This window comes from Antechinus flavipes, chromosome 5 (assembly GCF_016432865.1).
Source record: "Antechinus flavipes isolate AdamAnt ecotype Samford, QLD, Australia chromosome 5, AdamAnt_v2, whole genome shotgun sequence".
Lineage (NCBI taxonomy): Eukaryota > Metazoa > Chordata > Mammalia > Dasyuromorphia > Dasyuridae > Antechinus > Antechinus flavipes.
This window is the reverse complement of record NC_067402.1, coordinates 90,619,367-90,641,656: the sequence shown is the minus strand read 5'-3', so window position 1 is coordinate 90,641,656 and position 22,290 is coordinate 90,619,367. Positions and strand designations below refer to the sequence as shown.

General features: G+C 46.9%; 2 protein-coding genes across 5 annotated transcripts in view; one reads left to right on the top strand and one right to left on the bottom strand.

Annotated features, from left to right (window-relative positions):
• Window positions 1–1,143: 1,143 nt before the first annotated feature.
• Window positions 1,144–4,285, bottom strand: TMUB1 (transmembrane and ubiquitin like domain containing 1). The gene is made up of 3 exons (XM_051962587.1): window positions 4,212–4,285; window positions 2,590–3,002; window positions 1,144–2,190 (listed from the first exon to the last, which is right to left on the bottom strand). Exons 2-3 carry the CDS (start codon window positions 2,973–2,975, stop codon window positions 1,839–1,841), a joined length of 738 nt encoding a protein of 245 aa, XP_051818547.1. The 5' UTR covers window positions 2,976–3,002; window positions 4,212–4,285; the 3' UTR covers window positions 1,144–1,838.
• A 2,488-nt stretch (window positions 4,286–6,773) lies between these two features.
• Window positions 6,774–22,290, top strand: part of AGAP3 (ArfGAP with GTPase domain, ankyrin repeat and PH domain 3) — a 76,188-nt gene continuing 60,671 nt past the window's right edge. The window contains exon 1 of one of the 4 annotated variants that reach the window (XM_051962992.1): window positions 6,774–7,409. In XM_051962992.1, coding sequence (XP_051818952.1) covers window positions 7,088–7,409 — 322 coding nt within the window. In that variant the 5' untranslated portion in view covers window positions 6,774–7,087. The remainder of the gene's footprint in view (window positions 7,410–22,290) is intronic. The other 3 variants (XM_051962989.1, XM_051962988.1, XM_051962991.1) reach the window with 3 other exon arrangements.

The window sequence follows — 22,290 nt, the reverse complement described above, 5'->3', positions numbered from 1 at the left end:
AGGATGAGTGTAGCTCAGCCTGACCTAAGCAGAGGGTTAAGAGTGGGGGCAAGGGAATGGGGAGAGTGGGAGCAGGTTATACCTGACTCGGGAATAAGGTGAGGGGAGGGAAGTCTTTCCCGGGTGATGAAGCTGTTCAGCACCCCTCAGGGGGCCGCCTGCTGCCTGCTTTATGATGGGAGTTAGCAGATCCCAGACTGATCATAATCCGGGGGCGATTTTGGAGGGTGGCGGACCTAAGGCTGGCGCCAGAGACCTCTGCCGTTGAATGGTGCGGCCTAAAGCAAGAGCCCTCTCCCAGTAATGGCTCGAAAAACTTGAGGATAAAATGTGGGAATGGGCATGTAACAAAGCCCTCAACTCTAAAGCCCTTGGTCGTTTTACAATTTACAAACATCTATAAACTCATCTGAACCTTAGACCCACTCTTAAAGAGTTCTTAAAGACTATCAGGTCTAAACCGCGGTGGGGCCAGCCCCGTATTGAGGAATACTGCCTCGGCAGGGGGGAGGCCCATCGACGACCCTCACCGATATGGACGGGTAGATGAAGAGAAAGGACTGCCCCGGGGCTAGTTTGCCCCAAGGCGCGGCTGGCAGGGAACCGAGGAAGTAGGCCTCGAGGGGCGGCACTACCCCAGAGGACCCAGGCTCGGCCTCCCGTGACCTCGCCAACGTTACAAGTGGGCCCTTTATCTCAGGGCAAACAAGTCTCGCGCTCCCGCCCCTTTGAGGGGAGGGAATGAAGATTCCAGCCATTGATTAGGATGATTCCGCTTCCCAGCTTCCCTTCCCTTCTTCCCGCGCCTCCCCCTGGCCACCGTGGATATCCGTAAGAGAGCTGGCCTCAGACCGCAGCGCCCGAGCCCGCCCTTTGCCCAGAGTCGGGCCGTCATAGGCTGGATGCCACCGAGTCCGCCATCTTCCCGACAGCCCCTCTGCAGTCACTCTCGCCACCAATCACAACCGGATCCTTCGGCGGGCAAGGACGTGGCTCCCGTCTACCCCCGCGAGTACTGGGGTACTGGCGCAGCGCCCGAGGACGCACCAAAAGCGTAGGAGGGGAAGGAAGAGGCCGACCTTGCTCTCCTAAAGCCCCGCCCCCTATTTGCAAGTCCGCCCAATGACCGAGTCCGCACCATGATAAGAGTAACAGCTTCTCTTTATATAGCGCGTCCCTCACAACAGCCCTGTGAGGTAGGTAGTGCCACCAGTCTTACACTCCTCCCTTTTCTTTGGGGGGAGGGGCGCTAGGCCTCGGGGTCCGGTGGCCCGCCCCCGGGGCACAGCTGCTTCCTGGTGGCGCATAGAAGTGGACTCCCGTGCAGCTCCCTCCCTTCTCGGAACCCCGGAGGTCCCGGGAGTCCGGCTTCCCCATCCCCCAGCTCCTTCACTTCAGCACACTCATTCAACACACCCGGCAGCGCTGGGAATTCACATTTTTGTTTTTAATCGAAGTCTATGCAAAGAACCCGAGCTTGAGCTCGATCCTGTCCTGGAGCCCGGGCCGGCCGCGGGCTCTGGGGGTCATTGGCAACTCTCAGGGCGCATGGGCGGGCTGGGCGTTCGGGGGGCCCAAAGGCTTGGCCATGCCCTGCACCCCCAGGCAGGAGCAGCAGCTCCCCGGTGGGGAGGCGGCCGCGGTCCCGGGGGCCAGCCGGGAGCAGGGCTGCTCACACCGGGAAGGCTCGGAGGGTCCCCGCAGCTCTCTCTGCAGAGCCGGGCTCCAAGGCAGGGGAAAGAGGCATGCCCGAGCCGCGGGCCGAGGGAGGCAGCAGCTCCCGCTGTGCCGAGGAGAATGGGATCCGGGCTGGTTCTGGCCCTGGGCGCGGGCAGGCACTAGCGGCGGTACATTGCGAAGGCCAGGAGACTGACCAGCAGCGTGAGGCCGGCCAGGCCCAGAGTGGCGGTGGGGGGAAAGAAGGGTCGGTACTGGATCTGGCAGTACCAAAGCAGTGTCAGCATGAGAAGCAGCAGGGGGAGCAGCAGGTTGCCCACTCCCAACCCCGAGGGGCCGGTCTCTGACCCCGGTGGGCAGCCGTGGTGTTGGGGACCTGCTCTGGCGGCCACGTGGCAGTGGAGAACGCAGTTGGGGGGGAGGTGAAGGGAGCCCAGAGTCTGGGCATCGTCTCCGAGAAGCTGCCCTTGATAAATGAGCCGCACCTGGTGTTCCTGGCCTGGAAACTGGGTCCTGAGGAGAGAGGGACCTGGGTAAGAGAGCAGGCCTCAGCCAATCCTAGGCCTAGGCCTGGTGGCCACAGCTCCCATCCCCACCCCCATGGCTCTCCTCCCCCCAATTTGCAAGGCCCCAAGAGAGCTACAATTAGGACCCTTGGGTGAGCCATGCTCAGAAGGGTCAAACTAGCAACTCCAACAAGGTCAAAGTGTAACTGGGAAGTTTTAACAAAATAAAGACACACAACATCACAGATGTGAGTTTGTGGTTGTTTACGCCGGCGTGCCTCTGCAGGGATCTGCTTCTGTTTGAGTGTGACAAGCTCTGGACTGAGATGGTCTCTTCTCTCTAGGATTCCAGACCATTCCCTGGGCATCTCCTTCCCATCCCCTGGCTCTCCCCACCTCTACTCACCTTTTCAAAGAGCCAATGGTGTCCTGGGGCCAGGCTCTCGCCACCTGTTCTGAGTCGTTGAGGAACTTCAGCCTAAGCACCAGGGGTCCTGGCTGAGAGCTGGGGGGTGGTGCTTCTGGGGTTACAGTTCCAGGCTCTGACTGTGAGTTTGGTACTCGCTGCCTCAGTGTGGGGGCCTCGGGTCCCGAAGCATCCTGGCTGTTGCTGACTGTGGATACTGCAGCCTCTCTGGACTGTGTTGGGGAGGGGGTCCCTGAGTCCTGGGGCAGCAGATCACTTTGTTCTGAGGTGTGTGTAGAGATCCAGGCCAGGCCCAGTACCAGGAGACAGAGGAGTGTCCCAAAAAGGACAGTCACCTCGTCCCCCACCCCCTCAATCAGGGCCATGGCACCTGCCTAGGCCAGGCTACTGAGCTACAAGGACATAAAGAGACCGGTGAGATAACAGCCTGCCGAAAAACGCTCTTATTTCACTAATCTTCTCTTTCCCATTAAACTCTAGCTTCACAACTCTCCATTCTTTGAATTACACCTACTCAATATTCCTCAATTCCTTTGTCTCCTAAAATTCCCAAATCTGCCTCTCTACTGTTCATCTCTAAATTTCAAATCCCATCCTTTGGTTCCTTAACACTGCTATCTTCTTAAATCTGCATTACCAAACTAAATCCCACCTTGGAGCCTCTCAATTGATCTTCTAAAGCCCCCAAACTTTATTTCATGCTGTTGTGATCAACTAATCAACTCTTTAACTCGTTGCCCTCAATTTCTTTGCATCTTAGTTATGCCCCCAAATACACCTCTACCCCCCAAAACACTAATTCCACTCTTGTGTATGCCAAAAGCCCCAAATTTGACTTAAAACTCTATTCCCATCAACTGCAAATCCCATTTTTTGTGACTTCAACTCCTGTCACCAAAAATTTTCCAACTCGCCTCTATAGGGGACAATTCCTTCCCTATCACTAAACCCCAAATCCCCTTACTGAGGGCCTCGATTCCTGTCTCCTAAAACCCCTCCTCAATTTACACAACTTCCACCAACAAACCCTAAGACCACCTTTTCAGACCTCAACTCATGCCTCCTAAAGGCCCGCTGCCACTTCCATCTCTCTCTCCATCACTACATAATTCCTCCTTCCACAAAGGCCAAACTCCCCTCCCTCGAAACCTTAAATTCATGTCTCCTAAAGGTAACCTTCCACCCACCATGGCTACGCAATTCCTTCCATCCCCAAAGGCCAAGTCCCATCCCTAATTCATGTCTCCTAAACATCCCCCCATTCATCTCTACACAACTCCGTTCATTCCCAAACCCCAAGTCCCATCCTCGTTTCCCATCTTTTTAAAGAACCCAAATTCACTCCTGCCCCCCTTCACCAAGCTCCCAATCCCATCCTCCGAGTATCTTATCTTCTGTTTCTTAGTACTCCAAAATTCACCTGTACGGCTCTACTGTCTCCCCGCCCCCCATCATCAAGCCCTAGACCCGGGATCCTCTTGGGAAGTTCCCTCTACCCAAAAAGACACCCTCCCAAAATTAAAAGGTTTGCGGAAGGGTGTGGGGAAACCTGGGGACATAACCGAGGCGGGGAGAATGGGGTCCCGATACCCTCTACTCACAGCGCCGCTCGGCCATCTCCATGTCGGACACCCCAGTACTTCCGGGAGCGCGGCGCCGAGGTCGCTCCTACCTGTCCACCCCGCCCCCCGCCCCGCAAGACTCGCCCAGGGCATTATGGGACGTGTAGTCCCGAGGATGCCGCTTAAGCCCCGCCCACTCACTTATCTAACCCTCCTTCAGGGGGTTGGGAACTAGAAAAGCAAGAAGATGGGGAGAGTCAGGGGAGGAAGAGAATACCACTTTTCTATAGCCCAAGTAGCCCCAGCCAGCTGCAAAGTTACGACTTTGGGTCAAAACTGAAAGGGGTCTTAGAGATCATCTCTCCAATATGTGTGAGTCTATGGATGCCCTTCTAAGGAAAATGTTTTAAAGTGCATAAAACAACAGGATTAAAAAAGGACACTAATCATATTGAAATGCCATTAGCTTGTTAGATATTTTAAAACCAGTTCAAGGATTCCACTTTAAGAATCCCTGATCCACTTCAACCTCCTCATTTTGTAGTTGAGGAAACAAAGCCAGAGATCTTAAACGAATTTGCTTAATATCACAAGTAGCAAGTCACCTCATTCCAAATTCACCACTTTTTCAGTCAAATACCATCAATAACTTTTTTAAAATACCTGCAAATGAACCTGGTTCCAAGGATCTGGAATGAACGCAAGGACCATGTGTGTTCTGAGCTCCATTCAACTTTTCAGGGGCCTCTAGTTTCCACACGCTTTCCCTTTCCAATATCTTTGGTGTCAGATTCATTTTACCCTGGGTTTCTGGGGATCTGCTGTATAACTCGACTTGTATCTGCAATAAATTCTAAGAGGGTCTTAGTTTAAACCTCATTTTATCATTCCCTAGCTATGTGACCTTGGGGAAAATGGAAATAATTATTACACCACCTACTTTGAAGACTTTTAGTTAGGAAAGCATTTTGTAAATTTAAAATGCTACATAACTACACATCAAAGCCCATATAAACATTAGTTATCTTTATTTGTTATCTGGCACGATATTATCTTAGAATTTTAGTACTTAGAAGCCAAACTAGGGCTCATCAAGTCTAGTTTCCTCATCCTCTATCTGGAGACCTGAGGTCTAGAAAAGTAATTTGAATTATCCAAACCCACCCAGCTAATTAAAGACAAAAATGAAAACTGAACTCTGATCTCCCAGAGAGCCCATAGGGACATTAGAGCAGAAATTGGGCACACTTGAAGAAAAATAAAAACAATGGCTTGAAGTTGTTCAGCTTTGGGAACAAGAGGAAGATTAAAGACATATCCTCCATCACAAGAAGTTTGTTCGTAGCCTGAGTTACAGGCTGAGGGAGTAGAAACTCCCTATATTGGATTGGATCAGAAGAACAGATTTTAAGGATTTCCAGGGACCACAAGAGATCTCTAGCAGGTTAAAATGATGGGGCTTTCTGGATCCACATGAGCCCAACACAGACCAAAAGAAAGGAGAGAAAGGACTTGGAGAAAAGAAAAATGAATGGAGACATACATTACAGTGGGTCCTCTTCCTTGAAAAAGATTGGCTAGGACAAGTAGAGGATATAGTAACACTTATTGCTCCTAGTTTATTCCTTTGTATAGTACGCAATTCTGCTTAGTTACATTCCAGTTTTCCTATAGGAAAGGTCAATCAAGTAATTATTAATAGACCTCTATGTGTGAAGCATTACCTTAGGGATTAAGGAAGAATTTAAATATCTTGTAGCTGAGAAGTGATGGAGGACACTGACTCCTGAGATGTGATGCTCTGGATGTCATTCAATCATCTTTTTTTTTTTTTTAATTAAACAAAGAAGTGCTAGGTATTGGGACTGCTACAATCAGAACTGAGATACTGATATCCAATTAGGTTATTGGTCTTGGGTGGGAGGATCGGGGAGAGGAAGAGAACCTAGGAATGGATGAGAGAATAAGAGGGTATCAAGCTTTGGCCTTGTTACTACCTGAGAATAAATAAATGGGTGCTATGGTCAGCTTGATTCAGGAGAAACAGCATTCATTCGTTCGTTGGTTCGTTCGAAACACACATTGAGTGCCTAGTATGTGCCCAGTACTCTGCTAAGCTTGGTCCGGACGCCCGTCCCTCTTCTCTCAGGCAAGCAACAGGTATTGCTTGAGCAGCCAGAGTAGGAACCGGTGCCCAGGACTGCTCCCGGAGCCCTGGCACGTGGGGTCACTCCGGGGAAGTGAGGCGCTGACCCTGCAGGGAAAGGAGAAGGCCCCTGGACAGCCAGGCTGTGACCGCTCTGCGGAAAGAGGAAACGGAGGAGCGCGGCTGCCTCCAAGGGGTCAGGGACTTGGGAAGGCTGGGGCGAAGGGAAGCGTCTGATCCTGCGAGCCGGCGCGGGGAGGTACAGGAGGAAGGGCAGGAGGCCGGGTTCAGGAGGCCAGGGGATGCTGGGGGCACGTAGGGGTGAGAGCGGAGGCGGACTGAGAGTGGCGGCGGGCAGCGTGCGCTGAGGCATGGGAGGGGGAGGGGAGAGGGGCGGGGGCGGCCGCAAGGGGGGCTAGGGCTGCGTGTGCCGGTGCCGGCGGGGGCGGCGGTGCGTGCGCATGACGCGGGGGGAGGGCCCGGGCGGCGCGCTCCCGGTCCCGTTGTTGTTGCTGCTGCTGCTGCTGCTGCTGCCGCTGGTTGCTGGTGGGAAGCAGCGGCGGGCAGCGAGATCGTGGCTCCGGGAAGCACTCGGGGAGCGGCGGCCACAGCGTCTGCAGCAGCCGCGGCGGCGCGTCCGGCTCTCCGGCTCCATGCACTAGCCCCGCACCTCCGGCTCTGCGGTCCCGGCCCCTGCTAGACCCCGATCCCCGCCGCCGCCGCAGCAGCGCCGCCCCCGCCCCGGCCCGGCCCCCGCGGCTCCCGAGCCATGAACTTCCAGGCGGGCGGGGGGCAGAGCCCGCAGCAACAGCAGAGCCTGGCGGCCTCGGGGGCTGGCGGCGGGGGCGGTGGGGGCGGAGGGCAGTTCGGTGGCGCGGGGCCCGGGGCCGGGGGTGCAGGCGGCCCCTCCCAGCAGCTGGCCGGAGGGCCCCCCCAGCAGTTCGCGCTGTCCAACTCGGCGGCCATCCGGGCCGAGATCCAGCGCTTTGAGTCGGTGCACCCCAACATCTACGCCATTTACGACCTGATCGAACGCATCGAGGACTTGGGGCTGCAGAATCAGATCCGAGAGCACGTCATCTCCATCGAGGGTAAGCTAAGCTCGGGGACGCCGCGGGCAGCGGGGTCGGGGGTGTGTGGGGGAGAGCGGGGGGCAGGCTGCTCCATCCGCGGTCCGAAGGAGCCCGGGGCTGGACGTAGTTAGCCGCCGTCCGCGGGCATCGTAGGGCCCAGCCACGCCGTTTCCCGTCGGAGGGCTTTGCGGGGTTGGGGGTTTAGGCCGTACAACTTCCCCTCTGGCGGCACTTCAGGCAGGGCTGGGGTCCAAGCCACGTTATCCCGGGACCCGGCGCAGGCCACTTGGTCTGCAGTCTGGGGACACGCCGCCTTTCCCTCCCTTCCCCCTCCCCCCCGCCTCGGGCCCAGTGTGTGTATAAAGGTGGGGGGCGAGAGCCGAGCCCACGAGATTGAATGGGGAGGGGGAGGGTCGAGTTTGGCCAGTAAAAGGGCTAGGGGGAAGGGGCCGGAGATCCAGAACTAGAGGCTCGGGAGGTGGGGCTGCTCTCGTGGAGGCGTCTAGGCAGCTGCTCCGTCCTTCCCCGGGGGGCTGGGGATCCGGAGCCTCCCTGGCAATGGCATCTTTCCCGGGCCGGGCTCCTCCCGGCCCCCAGAGGCTGGCGCTCGCCCCCAGTTCTCTTCCCCCCTCCCCTCACCCTTCACACACCCCCACGCCGCGGCGGGGGAGCTGCGGGCCCGGGCCTGGCGCGTGGTTCGGCGCCGGGGGCCGCGTGGGCGCGGACCCGTTATTCCACGCCCTCCAGTCCCCACCCGTGCTCTGCAGAACCGCCTGCTCAGATCCATGCGGCTGCTTCCTTGGGAGCCGCCCCTGGGGCGCTGAAAGGAGTGGGGAGGAGGTGTCGGGAGGGGGCAGGGCTGCGCCCCACTTCGGTGCTTTTATCTTCCCTCCCTAGAGTTCGGGGTCTCTTTCCGGGACGGAACAGCCCCCAGAGTGGGAGGCCGTTTGTGAGCTTCGGACTTTGGGACTGTTCCCCCGTTCTAAGCCCCCGGACCTCAGATCCTTGGCACAGGGCCAGGAAACTCCGTGGCACCCTAACCTTTGAGCACCGGGAGGGACAGATGGAATGAGACTCGAGCCATCTGCCTGCCTCTCCGGGGTCCGCATTTTGATGGGAAAGGAAAGGTCCCTGCCTCCCTCTAAACTGCAGTGCTAGGTGTCTGAGGACCCTGCAGGGCCCAGAGCGGGGCCTCGGAATTAGGGAATAGTATGGGGGGGGGGGGCTGTGCTGGATCTTGGTGGGTCAAGTCAGGGTCCAGGACGTGGACTGTCCCCCTCACATCCTTCCTCAGCCCTCTCACCCTTTCTCCCCAGCCTAAACTCCACCCACTTTGGGAGAGGGTAGTAAAAGCTGGAGTGATAGATTCAGGCTGAGGTGGAATAGCAGGACTGGCCATAATGAGGCTTTCTGACTTCTTTCCCTCCTAATTCTCATATCTTCTTGTCCTTTTCCTCCCAAGGCTGAGTTCTCCGTGAACTAATTAAGTAATACAGTGGCAAGGGAAAAAAAATCTCATTAACATGGATCTGAGTCAGTGGCCTGAATCATCTCTACAACTGGGTTTTAGCCCCATGCTTTAGAGTTTGGCACTTCTGTGGGCTCTGGTCCCCCTTCTGTTAAATGTGTGGGGAAGGAAGGAGACACAGAGAATCCCATGTTCTTCTGAGGGAATAGGGAAGATTCTGAACCATTGGGAGGTTCTGGGAGCCCCTCTCCCCATATAAATGAAGAGAGGTCTTAATATTAGCAAGAGAGTGCCTGGGACAGGTAGGGAAGGGAGCCCCTGTCGGGGGTAACATTCCAAGACGTGTCAAGCAGGCCTTTATTAGGTTCATGAGAATACTGTCTTAAGAGACTGATGATACTGAGATAGAGCCTGGAGACCTGGGTTGGGGATCTAGTCAGAGCTAACTGGACCTGGAGTCCTTTGGGTTTTTCACTACCATCCTAAAATTCAGAAAGAAGAGTCATACTTTGGAAAACATTCTTTCAGTTTCCTCATTGCTTTTCAGAAACCTGCTTCTGCTTGTGTTACGACACTTTTGTGTCTCTTTAAGAAACTACAGTCTTTCCATTTTTCCTATGATCATGGCATTTCTCATATAGCTTCTTTTCCTTTCCAAATTTTCCTTTGTCATGTTAGTCATCTCCCCCTTTCTTATTTTCTTACCCTCCCCCTAAGCCATTTCTTTGCCTACTTTTTTTTTTTCATCTACTCTCAATATAAGACTTAAAAGACCCGTAATCTTCCCTTAATTATTTCCTGTCCTGTTGATGAAGTCCAGGTTCCTAGATAACCTTTTTTATCACTCCAATTTCACTTCATCTCCAATTTCTCTCTTGCCCACCCCTTTGGTTATAGGCTTGAGGGGTTTTCTTGGTGTTTTGTTCCTTCTCCAATCTTAGCCCTGCTTTTCCTGGAAATGATAGCTTCTACCCATCTGTCAAACTGTTTTGCTTCTGTCCAGTAAAGTGGTCTCCTTGCTCATTTTTCTCCCCTTTACTTAGAACCTTTTCCTAATGTATTAGAGGTAGATTTCCTAACTCCCCATTATCTCCTTCCTCAAAATAAAGCCCAAACTCTCAAATAATGACACTTCCCTACACACACACACACACACCCATAGTGAAGAAAGCAGTAGAATAGTATCAAAAGATGTTTGGTTCTCAACTCTTCTGATTACCAGATGACTGCAGCTTTTTTTGAAACCCCACTTGAATGCTGGGATCACAAAATTATGTTTTAATTATTAGTATATGTTTGATTTGTATATTTTTTATACTGATATATCCAAGTTCCCATAAAAATTCCTCAGGGAAAAGGGAGTCACAAGTAGAAAGAGTTTAAGAAGTTCTGATCTAGAGTTCTTGAGCCTTAGTTTTTTTTCTGTAAAATGGGTATGATAAGTGTTCTCTTGCTTTACAAGTGAAAACCAAGAAAGAAAAAGCATGTTAAGCAGTGTGCATAATAATTATAAATTAGCTTAGATTATTCATCTTCTTAGACTGTCAACTTCTTGAGGGAAGGAATGACATCTTCTCTGTGCTTCAAAAGGTTTTCCAGTTAGCATCAGTTAAAACTTTGGTCAATTATGATGAATTATTGATTCCATCCCATCCGGAAGGAAGGAGATGAGAGGCATTTAAGTTGCTGAGAGATCCATCTCGGGGTTGAGAAAATGGAACAGTGGAATTGCCCTACCTGTCCTATTTGCTTTCAGTATTCTTCCCGCAGGACCCACAGGTAGAATATGGTACCATCTCCAACCCATACACTCATGAACCAAAGGAAGAGGAAGAACTTAAGACTTTTGATGCTAAGAAGAAGAATGTTTCAGTAAGATTGACTTTTAAAAATACATATATTTTTATATAATTAAATATCTCTCATGTAAAATGTTTTTAACGTTCTTTTTAAAAAATTTTTGAGTTCCAAATTCCTTCCCACCTCTTGAGAAGGAAAGCAATATGACATCAGTTGCACATGTGAAGTAAGACAAGTCTTACCAGTGAGACTGTCCTTGGAGCAGTCTACACTGGCTCAAGAGCTTATTTACTTAGGTCCCTTAAGTCCTTTTTTGACTTTGCTTTAGGCAGTTAGGGACTAGTGGTTGTAAAATGGATATATATCAGGAGAGATTTGGCTCTTCTCCCCACTTCCCCAATTCACTTGGTGAACATGTAAAATTCTTTAGACTATCCATCCAATCCAGCCTTTCCCCTTCCACCTCCTGAGTTCAGACCTTCTCTTTACCTCTTGTCTAGACTGGTAATTTCTTCTGATTGGACCTTCTCTCCATTCTTTCCCCTCTTTATTCATTCTCCACACTGTTGCCAAAGTAGCAATCTTAATACCACGGTATGATCGTGGTTTCCCTGTTTCCTACTAAATAATACAAACTAAATAACCTGGTATTCAGGACCTTCTACAGCTTCAATCCAATTGCCTTTTCAATTTTATTTAATACACTGTACTTTCAAATGTTCTCTATCTTAGCCAAAATGTTCTTCATCTTGTTTTGCCATCTTCCACTTATGTTCCCCATTTCTAGGGCAAATCATCTACACATACTCTATTTATCAAAAATGTTATTTCTTAGTTGAACCCTGAGTTTTTCTTGTATAGACTTACCATCTTCCCTACCCACCAAGAAATTAGATGTACAGTGTAGAGTGACCTGCTGCTTCATCTGGAGGTTTAGGGCGGGGTGGAAAGTTTGAGGAAAGGATGGGACCCTGGTCATTTTCACAGTCATAACAAAAAGATAGTACTTTTAACTTATATACAGTGATATTGTGAAGTATGTAGTATTAATGCCTTGATTTTTACAAATAGGGAAACTGAGGCTCATAAGTTGTAATTTCAAGGTGTCTCAAGTATCGGAGGTAGGGCTGGGGCCTGTGACTTTAAATTCAGTATTCTTTCTAATATATCATGCTACCAGAGAGACATTGTTATGCCTGAATTTTAGACATGAAATTAGAGGCTTGGAGTTGAACCTTTAATTAGATTAAATGACTTGAAAGGTCCCTTCAAGCTGTTAAATTCTAGGCTGTGCATTTTCTCCTCAGGTGGCCCTATACGACTAAGGTCTCAAATAAGATGCCATTTTAAAGATATTTATTGATATTTTTATACCATTATCAGCTCTCACTATGTGCTACTCTCATCTCTCTAAAGACATTTTCCATTCCCTCTTTGTAACAGCAGGTCAAACAAAATTAATCAATTATGGAACCATATGTGATTGTGTATGCAGTGTTCAGCACCCATAGTCTCCCATCTCTAACAAGAGAAGGAAAATACATTTCTTTTTCCTGAGACCAGGATTCACCATGTCATTTGCTCTGAGTTAGCTGCCTTTAATATTGCTTTTTTCACATGACCATAGTCTGCCGTAGTATTTGAGTCCACTTTCTTAAGCAGGACTCTCCTGCCCCTTCTTCCCTAAGAATAATAACCAATGAGTCCCTGCCATAACTACTAGAAACTGGAGAAAAGTATGATATAGGCCCTGCTTTCATAACAAAGCTTACAGATCACTGAGGCCGGAAAGACACGGAACAATTAGGAAACAGACACAAGACTGTCCAGTAATGAAGTGCTGAAAACAATGGTTCCCTTGATTAGTGCTAGGCAGTTGAGAAGGGGGTGATTTGTTTTGTGCTGGGGATGGTCGGGGAAGACTTCCTGAAGGAAGTAAGCCATCCACTCAGCCTTCAAGTGCAAATGAAGTTTGTATGATCCAGGGCCTTCCACGCTGCAGACAGGGATGGATGGGGACTGAAGCTGGTGTGGCTGGAGTGGACAAAAGGTATCCATTGGGGCATCCTGGATCAGTGTGATCCGACCGGCCAGTCACAGGGGCTGGGCAAAAGACGTTTAGACTCGATATAAGAGACCTACTCCTTGCCCAAGGTCTCAGAAGAGAGTGACCTTCCAGCCTCGTTTCCTAACCAGTTTAGACTTGAGGGCAATGGTTGAAATGAAAGGGTTGAAGCCTTTCTGGAGCCAAGGAAAAGGTGGGGAGGGTTTCTTATAAATATTTAAAAACCTTGTGGCAGGGGAAGGTGCTGCGGGTAACTTGAGAAAGCTCCCTGTTGCCAGTGAGAGCGAAGAGCTGGGATGCAGAAGGAGGCTTCACTGTGGGAGGTGACCTCTGGGCCCCCCCTTTGACACATAGGAGCACAAAGGCTGGCCACCCTCCCCCCAAGGCCTGCCTGGCTCAGAGGCCATCAGAAAGAATTCCAACCTTTCTGAGAATTTCTGCCCTCGGGAATAAGGGGAGCTGGGGGAGGGGGGGGTAGCAGAAGGAGCCCTTCTTCCAGCACTTGCCGTTTGTGTGACTGCGGGCCATACATAGTTAGCTAACTTTTCTGAGCCTGTATTTCCTGTGGGGATAATAATGCTTGGCGCTCACCCACCTCGCAGACTTGTAAGCAGCAAGTGCGATGTAAATGAGTCATTATTAATTTGGGGGAGGTGGGGAAAACAGACTTGTGACTTTGTGAACGTAAGGCCATCCTGGTGAGGAAACTCCCTCTCCCTCTGCGAGTTGGGAAGGGAACAAGCATTTATTAAGCTCCTATTGTTCCAAAACGTGATCTCATTTGATTGCTAACTCTTCTGCAATGTGTGTCCTCAGTTATTTGGACCTGCCTGGGTCGGTCACACAGCCATCATGGGTCAAGGTCAAGAGTGGAGCCTCTGAAGCCCACTTGTTATTGTTACTAATAAGGGAAGAAGCCGAGACAATTGGGAGGAGGTTTCAGAGGGGCCCAGAATAGCCTCACACCTGCTAGACTCCCCACCCCAAAATATCCCCTCCTGCACTGCCTGAAATTCTTCATTATGTTAACTACTTGAAATTCTACCTATTAGAGATTTCCAGGGATTAACTGGACTTCTCTTTAAAAATACAAATAAATACCTTTGAATTAATTCAGTCAGACAGTTCTTCCAATAAATAGTCCAGAGCCAGTGGAGAGAACAGGAGTTTTCATTGGGAAGAAGGAAGGTAAATAATATTAAAATACGTTGAAAGATAGTTAGGGTAGGCCAGAGTGGGAGACTCAGGTGGGGCCATATTAGTTTGATACAGTGGGTGCCTGAGCCAGAGGAACATCAGGAGGAAGCAGGAAGGAAATATTTATTAAGCACTTACTGTGTGCTGCTACAAACATAGTAGGTATTCCATTTTACTGTTGGGGAAACTGAGGCAGACAGTGGTAAAGTGACTTGCCCAGCACCACATAACTAGTAGCGTCTTTGTTTGGATTTGAATTAGGGTCTTCTAGCCTCTAGGCCCCAGCTAGCCGGCTCTTAAGTCAATAATTTTCAAACTTTTGTTCTCAATATCTTTAGATTGTTACAGATTATAGAGTATCTGTCCAAAGAGCTTTTCTTTACATAGGTTATATTTATAGATATTTATCACATTAGAAATAAAAACTAATTGTAAATTCGTAGACTCTCTGAAAGGGTTTCAGAGACTCCCAGAATTCTCTGGACCACCCTTTGAAAACTTCTGCTCTAGATGAGTGGATAGATGTAATCTGTTGAGGATTCTTTTCCTAACTCCTAACTGGGGCTGGTTTTTAAAGCTCAGCTCCATTGTGGGTGAAAAAAACTTTTTTTTGTGGAAAAGCCTGGGACTCTAACCATCATTTATAACATTGTTTCCATGAACAATTCATCCCAAGTTCAGAACCTCCTCCTTCTAAACTCTTTATGACCATTGCCTTAGAAGGGATATGCCCTCAGTACTGCCTTATTTATCTTTTTGCTTCTCTCCCCAAATAAACTGTGAGCTCCTTGTGGATTTAACTCTTCTGTTCAATACAGCAAATGCTTATTAAAGCCAGAAACACCATCCTCTGCTCTTATGGGCCTTTTAGCCTAGTAAAGGGATATAAGTCATACATATCTAAGTAGAGCAAAATGATACATGATTATAAGTGCGAGGCAATTATGGAAGGGAGGCCATTTGGGAAGTTTTCATGGAGGAAATTGCACTTCAATTGGGCTTTGAAAGATGTCTGGGAATTCAAGAGAGCTTTACTGGCTTAGGTATGAGAATGCAGGTAGGGGTGTGTGTGTGTGTGTGTGTGTGTGTGTGTGTGTGTGTGTGTGTGATAATAGCTAGGAAGTCCCTTTACAACGCCCTTCTGCAGCACTGTGGGAAAGTTGGATCTTTTTTTTTTTTTAATCAGTTCTGTTGATAATATTGCCCCAAAGGGAGAGGTAGTCTTGGGGAAGGGGAGTGTTTTAAAGTCAGGGGATCCAGTGAAGCTTCCTCAGGAGGTTTGGCCCCTTAATTTAGGAGCTCACCCCTCTAGTCTCAGTTTTAATCCCAATTTTGTAACCTTCCATGTTTAGCTTTTCTGGCCTTTTCTAATCTCATAAATGAGGGAGATTGGTAGGGAGTTTAGGCTCCAAAACCTTCTGGCTCTAAGCATTTTTTTTTCCTTTGGGAAAATATAAAGCCTAGGGAAAAGGGAGTTTTAAGAAAATAGGCCCTCCTGGATTATGGAATTTAGGAGAAAGCAGTTGTGATCCCTTGAATCCTGTGATAGGAGAAAGGGGTGAACAAAAAACTGGTGTGAAATCTGTTTCCAGCTTGTTGTCTGTGGGAAAGGGGGAGGAAAGTCCTTAATCTAGAGACTTTGAGGTTCTTCCCTCCTGAAATCTGTGATCCAGGGAAGGATCATGGTTTCCTGTGAAATATTAACAGTGACTCAGAGAACTCACAACGTCTCCTTAGGTCATGGAGAAAGAACTCCTGCTTGGGAGGCTGTCCCTGTGCATAATCCCCAGGGTTTAGCTTGGCATCCCACATGGGCTTGACATCTCACACATATGTTGATAATGAAATAAATGTAAGACTGGTTAACAAGACCAAGGAACTTAAAACCCATTGGTAATCAGTGTTTTAGGTCATAGAATTGTGGCATCCTGGGAGCTGGCTGGTCAGACCCTGCTCGTATTACAGATGGAGAAACTGAGGCTTCCAGAAGGCACAAGCGACATAATTCAGGGGTCCCGAGTCTTGTCCCATAGGGGCTTTGGCTGCATTATCTACCACATGAGGGGAGCCTGGAGAGCATATCCTCCAGATTCCCTTTCAGGTTTAAATCCTTAGTTCCTTGCCCTCCAACTCATGGGGTTTACCTTAATGTCCTTTTAATCTCCTTTTTCTGGGAATTACACCTGCCTCCTACCCACCTTTATTGGGAAGGTGTTAATGAGCTATCAGAAGGCCAGAAAGGACATGGAATCAGAGGGAAGATCCAGAATCCAGGGAGCTGGGAACCTTGTTAATTCACAAGCTGCATAATTAATTTGCTTCTGCAGAGCCGAATTGAGGACAGTTTACTGGGGACATCTTCGCAGAAACTTGGTTGTAAGGCTTTCTGTCTCCTTCAAGAATGAGGTGGTATAGTGTCCGAGAGCACTGGGCCTGAAGTTGTCCTGCTAGCTGTGTAACTCTGGACAAGTGCTGCCTCAGTTTCCTCCATTATAAAAGGGGGATAATAACAGCACCCCCTCCCCACTGGGAGTTTCAAGTTCAAAAAGCACAGCTAGGTGTACTGTCAATCACTAAGCAGTTACTGAGAGCCCAGCTGTACCAGGCCCTGACCCAAGAGCTGGGGATGCAAAGGATGGCAAAGGACAGGTCCTGCCCTCCCAGGGTGAATGGGAAGCCTTCCACAGAAGGAAGGCCTCTTAATTAAGGGGAGTCAGTGGAAAGTAGGGTTAGGTTGGGACTTGAGGAAATCCAGGGAAATACCTCCTGGGGGACCACTCAGGTTCAGGAGTTGCAAGCTGCAATAGCACCAAGCCCACCCTGCAAGGATCCCCTGGGGAGGGGGGCTGGCTGACCCAGGTTGGAAAAGGAAATTAAGTTGAGAGGGCAGCAGATGGGGTAGTGGAAAAGAAAACTGGTTCTGTTTGTTTACTATTCTGAGAAAAACAACTTTGCCTCTTAGCCTTCTATATGTAAAGTTTGAAGGACTAGATTACATCTTCTAGGACTCTAGTGTGTACTAGAAAGGGAACCCTCTGGGCCGCATATTCATTTAGAAAACCACAAATTCACATTATTTGTGATGTATTTCAATTGTTTTATTAAACATTTCCCAATTAACATTTTTGATCTGGTTCAGGTCTTACTTGGGAGTTTTGTTGACAGTAAATTTGACACTTCTCTGATATCTTTCATTTCATCGATGGTCTAATGAGTTAAGCTGGACTTGAATTCAGCTGTTCTGACCCCAAAACCAGTGCATGCTCTCTGTTACATCATGCTAAATCTTTAAGTATGAAACTTGTTGCATCATGTTTCTAAAGTGGTTACATTTCCCTGCCTTCTTATGTAGAGAAATACTGAATATAAATTAGCTTTAAGAAAAATAATTCATATTGTCTCCTCGTTTGATTGGAAGTTCCTTAAAGGCAGGGGCTGTCTTTTGAGCCTTTTCTCATCCCTGGTATTACACTGTGCCTGGAACATAGTAGGCACTTAATAAATGTTGATTGATTAGGGAAAAGGAAAATTATTCAGATTCATCCTTAATTGTTTAGTTTACAAAATGTTTTTCCTCACAAGGATTTTGTAAATATACTTATTATCCCTGTTTTACAATAGGGGAATTGAGACTCAGAGTTTTAGAAATGTGTGTCTCAATCAAGTATTTATTAAATACCTACAATGTGTCTGGCACTGGGGATATAGAGACAAAAAAGAAGTCTCCCTTCCAACCCCCAAATCTACCTTTATCCTCATGAGCTTATAATTAATCAAGAGAGACAGCTGTGCAAGATAATTTGGGGAGAAGGCACTGGGAACAGGGGCCAGGAAGGGACTTCTGGAGGAGGCAGCTCTTGAGCATTCAAGCAGACATCTTTATTAGGGCCCAGTGGTCCATCATACCCCAAAGTCGCTCCTCATTATCCATTCCAGTGCTCAGGGCCTGCTTAGGGATGCCGCGCTATTTGCCCCTCTCCTAAATGACCTCTAGCTCCTGTGTATTTTTAGTTTGTGTGCATCCAGTTTTTGTGGTCTTTCACTGCAGTCAGGCTGTCTGATACTGTCGGCAGTAAGTGGCCCACACTCCTGGCCATTTGTGACCTTGAAAACTCATTCACCAAAGTTATTAAAATGGTAGATAAAGTAAAAGAAGATGGGTGTTCAGAAAGGACCGAGAGACTCTCAATGACCAAAGCGTGACAGAGAAACATTACAGTTCCCCTAGGCCCTTTTTCTTTGAATTTACACAGATTCACAGGAATGAAAAGTGCTTTTTTCTAGATTCTCATTTAATCTGACACTTCTAAAAGACAAGAAATGCAAGCATCATTATCCCCATTTTGCAGATGAGGAAACCGAGACTAAGAGGTTAAATGACCTAGCCAAGGACATACTGTACCAGTGGAGAACTAGGATTCCAAACTTGCTCCTAGGCACTGGCTCACCTGGATGAATTTTTGCACACCCAGGTCAGACTTTACCAATCTTTTAAAATTTTCATTTTTATCCCCTAAAAGAAAGTGGACAATCCTCCTTCTAAAGGGAGTCATTTTTGTGTTTCCGACTTTCCCCAGCCCTGGCTGGGTTTTGATCTAGTAAAACATCCAAATTCTTGAATAAGGTCTGCCTTGCCCCTTCTGCAGCTGCAATGTGGGGCTCAGGGAGGGGGTGGCTAGCAGCAGGAGATGCTTGGAAGCAGGACAAAGGGAGAAAGGAGCCCGGTGGTTTGTTGTTAGTTTATATTTTCAAAGAAAAGAGAACCTTTGATAGCGAATGTTATGCTAGACTCAGTATTCTTGCAAAATATAATTCTGGATAGATCATGTACTTGAAAGTATAAATATTTTAGAGAGGCTTCATACCTTTAACCCTTTCCAGATAATGCAGCTTAGTCTGAATCAGATCACCTGGAATATGGCTTTAAGTGTGAAGGAAAGGGATCTTGCCTTTTATAACTCAAGCTTAAAGTCTTCATTATTTATTTATTTATTGCCACTAAAAATCACCCCCCCCCCCCCCCCACTTAAGGCACTGGCGCCAGCAGTAATTGAGGAATAGAACTTCTCTGATCAATCAATCAATATTTATTCATGGTTTTTATGCCAGGCCTGTGCTATGAAAACAGCCCGAAATGGGGTCCCTGCCAATAATCTTTTAGTTGAGGAGTCAAGTGCAAATGAAGCAAACATGAAATAATTAATGAACTAAAAGTTATTCTACATAATGGGATTAAAGAGTGATATAACAAAGTGATAAATTTTGCATTACAGATCATTAGAGAAATGGTGTATTAATAAGGTACATAGTGCAAATGTGTAAAAGGAGATAAAGAAAGAGTTTTTCTGGGGAAAATATATGGGGGTTGGAGTGGGACTTGAGTAAGTAAAAAGAAGAAAGAATATGGTAGATTAAGGGAAGGAAGGAGGAGGAAACAAGCAGAGGATGGAGGGAGATGATAGCCAGACCCTCGGCCCAGAGTAGACATTAAGTGCTAATAGCTGTTCAGAACTATAAGGAACCTCCAAGACCATCTGGTCCAAACTCTCTCAATTTACAAATGAGAAAACTGAAACTCGCGAGATTACTGAATGACTTGGCTAGGGGTCCCATTGTTTACAAGAATCAAGGGGTAGAATTTGAAGTTTGATCTTCCATAAGGCTCCAAATCCAGTACTTTATTGACTGTCAGCTTCAGGAGGAAGTTTTTTATTTCCTCTCTGTAGCCCCTCCAAAGACAGGGAGATCATTTTAATGAATTTTTCATGGGTCAGTTATAGAATTTGAAAGCTGGAAATGGAGACCTTAGACATCACAGATCTAGAGGTAGAAGGGACTTTCAGGATCACTTGGCCCAACTTCTCAACTTCCTTATTTTCTACATAAGAAATCTGAGAGATTGTGACTTTGCTAAAACTAGAGAGCAGCAGAGCTGAGATTTGGATCCTTAGACAACCAATCCAGAACTCTTTCCACTGTGCCTTGAATTTATCATGGTAGAGGAAGAAAAGTTTTGGACTTGGAGCCATTGGGGCTGCCCATTCAACTGGCACCTCTATTCTTGACTAGGTATAACTCCGTACATAAGTCAGTTCATCTCTCTCTCCAAACTGGTTCTTTTCTCTGGACAATTGAGGGAATTGGATTAAATGATCTTTCCTACTTCTGTCTTTGGGGTCCTCTCATTCTGTGGCCTTGAAAATCTCTTTGTTCTTTTTTGAAATTCTGAACGTAAATGCCAAATAAAAAGAGCATTTCCCTATACATTAAAGAACAGAAGAAAAAAAAAAGGATTATGCATGAAACTGGGTCCTTTGTAGAGGATGCTTTTCTTTCAAGATGTATAACAAATGTAGTCTATAATTTTAAAGGATGTCCTGCCTGCTGTGATTCTTTCTGGCCTTCATTCTGTTCTTCTTTTGGTGTGGGGGTCCCCTATCTTTAGCTGTACTTCCCCTTTACTCTATTTTCTTTGATGGACTCTCATTCTCAGCTTTATTCTCAACACTTCTTGTAACCGACACATTGACCATTATTTTGGCCTGAATGCCAATTCATCCTTTTTGATTAACATTAGCAAGTCACTTATTCTGTTTCCTGGTCTATAAAATGGAGTTTTTTCAGTGGAAAAGGAAAAGCAAAATCCATGTAGCATATCCTATATAGTTAAACCCATTCCCATGCTGGCCATGCCCAACAATGTTATTATTTTTCACTTTGTAACTTAAGTCTAGCTCTTGTCTATTAGGAAGTAGCATCCATTCTTATGGATTGTTTCATTTAGCAGAATTCTTAAATCTTTTCAAGGTTATTTTTCTTCACAATGTTGTTGTTCTTCTGGTTATGTTCCTTTCACTACATCAGATCAGACAGGTCTTTCCAGGTTTGTCCAAAATCATCCCATCTTAAATTAGAATTCATTACAAAAATATATCAAATTTGTTTAGCTGTTTCCTTAGTGAATGAACATCTCCTGATTTCTACAAGGAGGATTTTGCCATTACAAACAGAGGAATTCTCAATACTTTTGTACATGTAAGTTTTTTTCTTTTTCTTTAGATATCATTGCCTCTAACTCCTGTATTTCACAGATAGGGAACTTGAAGTCCAGAGTGATTGAGTAATTTACCTGGGGTGATACAAAGTAATTGGTAGATTAAACATTAAATGAAAATCTGCCAGCTCCGATGTTCCTCCTTTTACATGGATTCCTGCTTCTGCGTTCCAAATCATTCTGATTTGGGGCAAGTTTCTTAACCTTCCAAAGAAAGTTTGGCTACTTTGTATTTTTCAAATGGTACCAAATAAAATAGTACCTTATCTGGTACCATCCTCTTGCATTTTGTTTGTTGTTTCTTTTTTTCCAAGTCCCTTTTAGTTTTAAAACCTGTCATCCTCCTCTATCCTTCTCCTTTTCTATTTTCAGATTTTCTTTGGTGGCTCTTATAGTCAATCCCACTTCTCTTGATTCAAATATTCACCATTATTTTGACCTGGAATGCCAGTTTGTCTTATTGGTTACCATAGACCAGTCTATTATCCTCTGATGTATCATGTCAGTTTCCTAGTCTGTAAAATGGGGCTATAGAATTATAGATTAGAACTAAAAGCAACATTAGATCCACGTAGGCCAAGCTTTTCATTTTATGGATGAGATACCCAGAGGCCCAGAGAAATTGTAACGTGTTTACTTAAAACAATTAAATAAATAGCAAAGCAAAGATTCAGATACCTGTAGAACCTGCCTGGAAGGGTTGTTGTGAAACTAATATGAGATAATATGGATAAAGCACTTTATGAACCTTAAATGTCAGTTATCATACTAATTCATTAATAACTTTAGAGATTTCCAAGTGTTTCTTAAACAAGATTTTCCTAGACTACCTGCAACTGGTATCATTCTTCTGTCTCCTTTTCCCCCCAAATCCATCACTTTCCATAATCATAATTTGAAAAAGAAGCAAAATACCCTTACAAATAGCACATGTGTATAACAGATCTCTACCGAAATCCTACTCTGCCTCATTGTCCCCTAAGGAGTGGATTCTCATAGGCCCTTGTTGATGGAAACTCTAAGCTGGTCTTGCCCAGTAAGGGTCCTAGATTAGTTTAGAGTTGCTCATCTCCAAGTTGGCTGCTAGGTGATGAATGTTTAGATCACAGTGGCCTTCAAAGGCAATCTCTGAAGTTACAGAAGGGACAAAGGAAGCGCCAGCTCTAACAAAGTCACAGATCTGATGATTCAGAATATTGAAGTGAGTTTGTGGTAGAATCCATTTAATTTCTTATACTGCTGGTCTTTCTGAAATGTCACTTGATTTATTTATTGCCTGTTAGTCTTTGTGTGTCTTGTTTTGATACTTTATGTT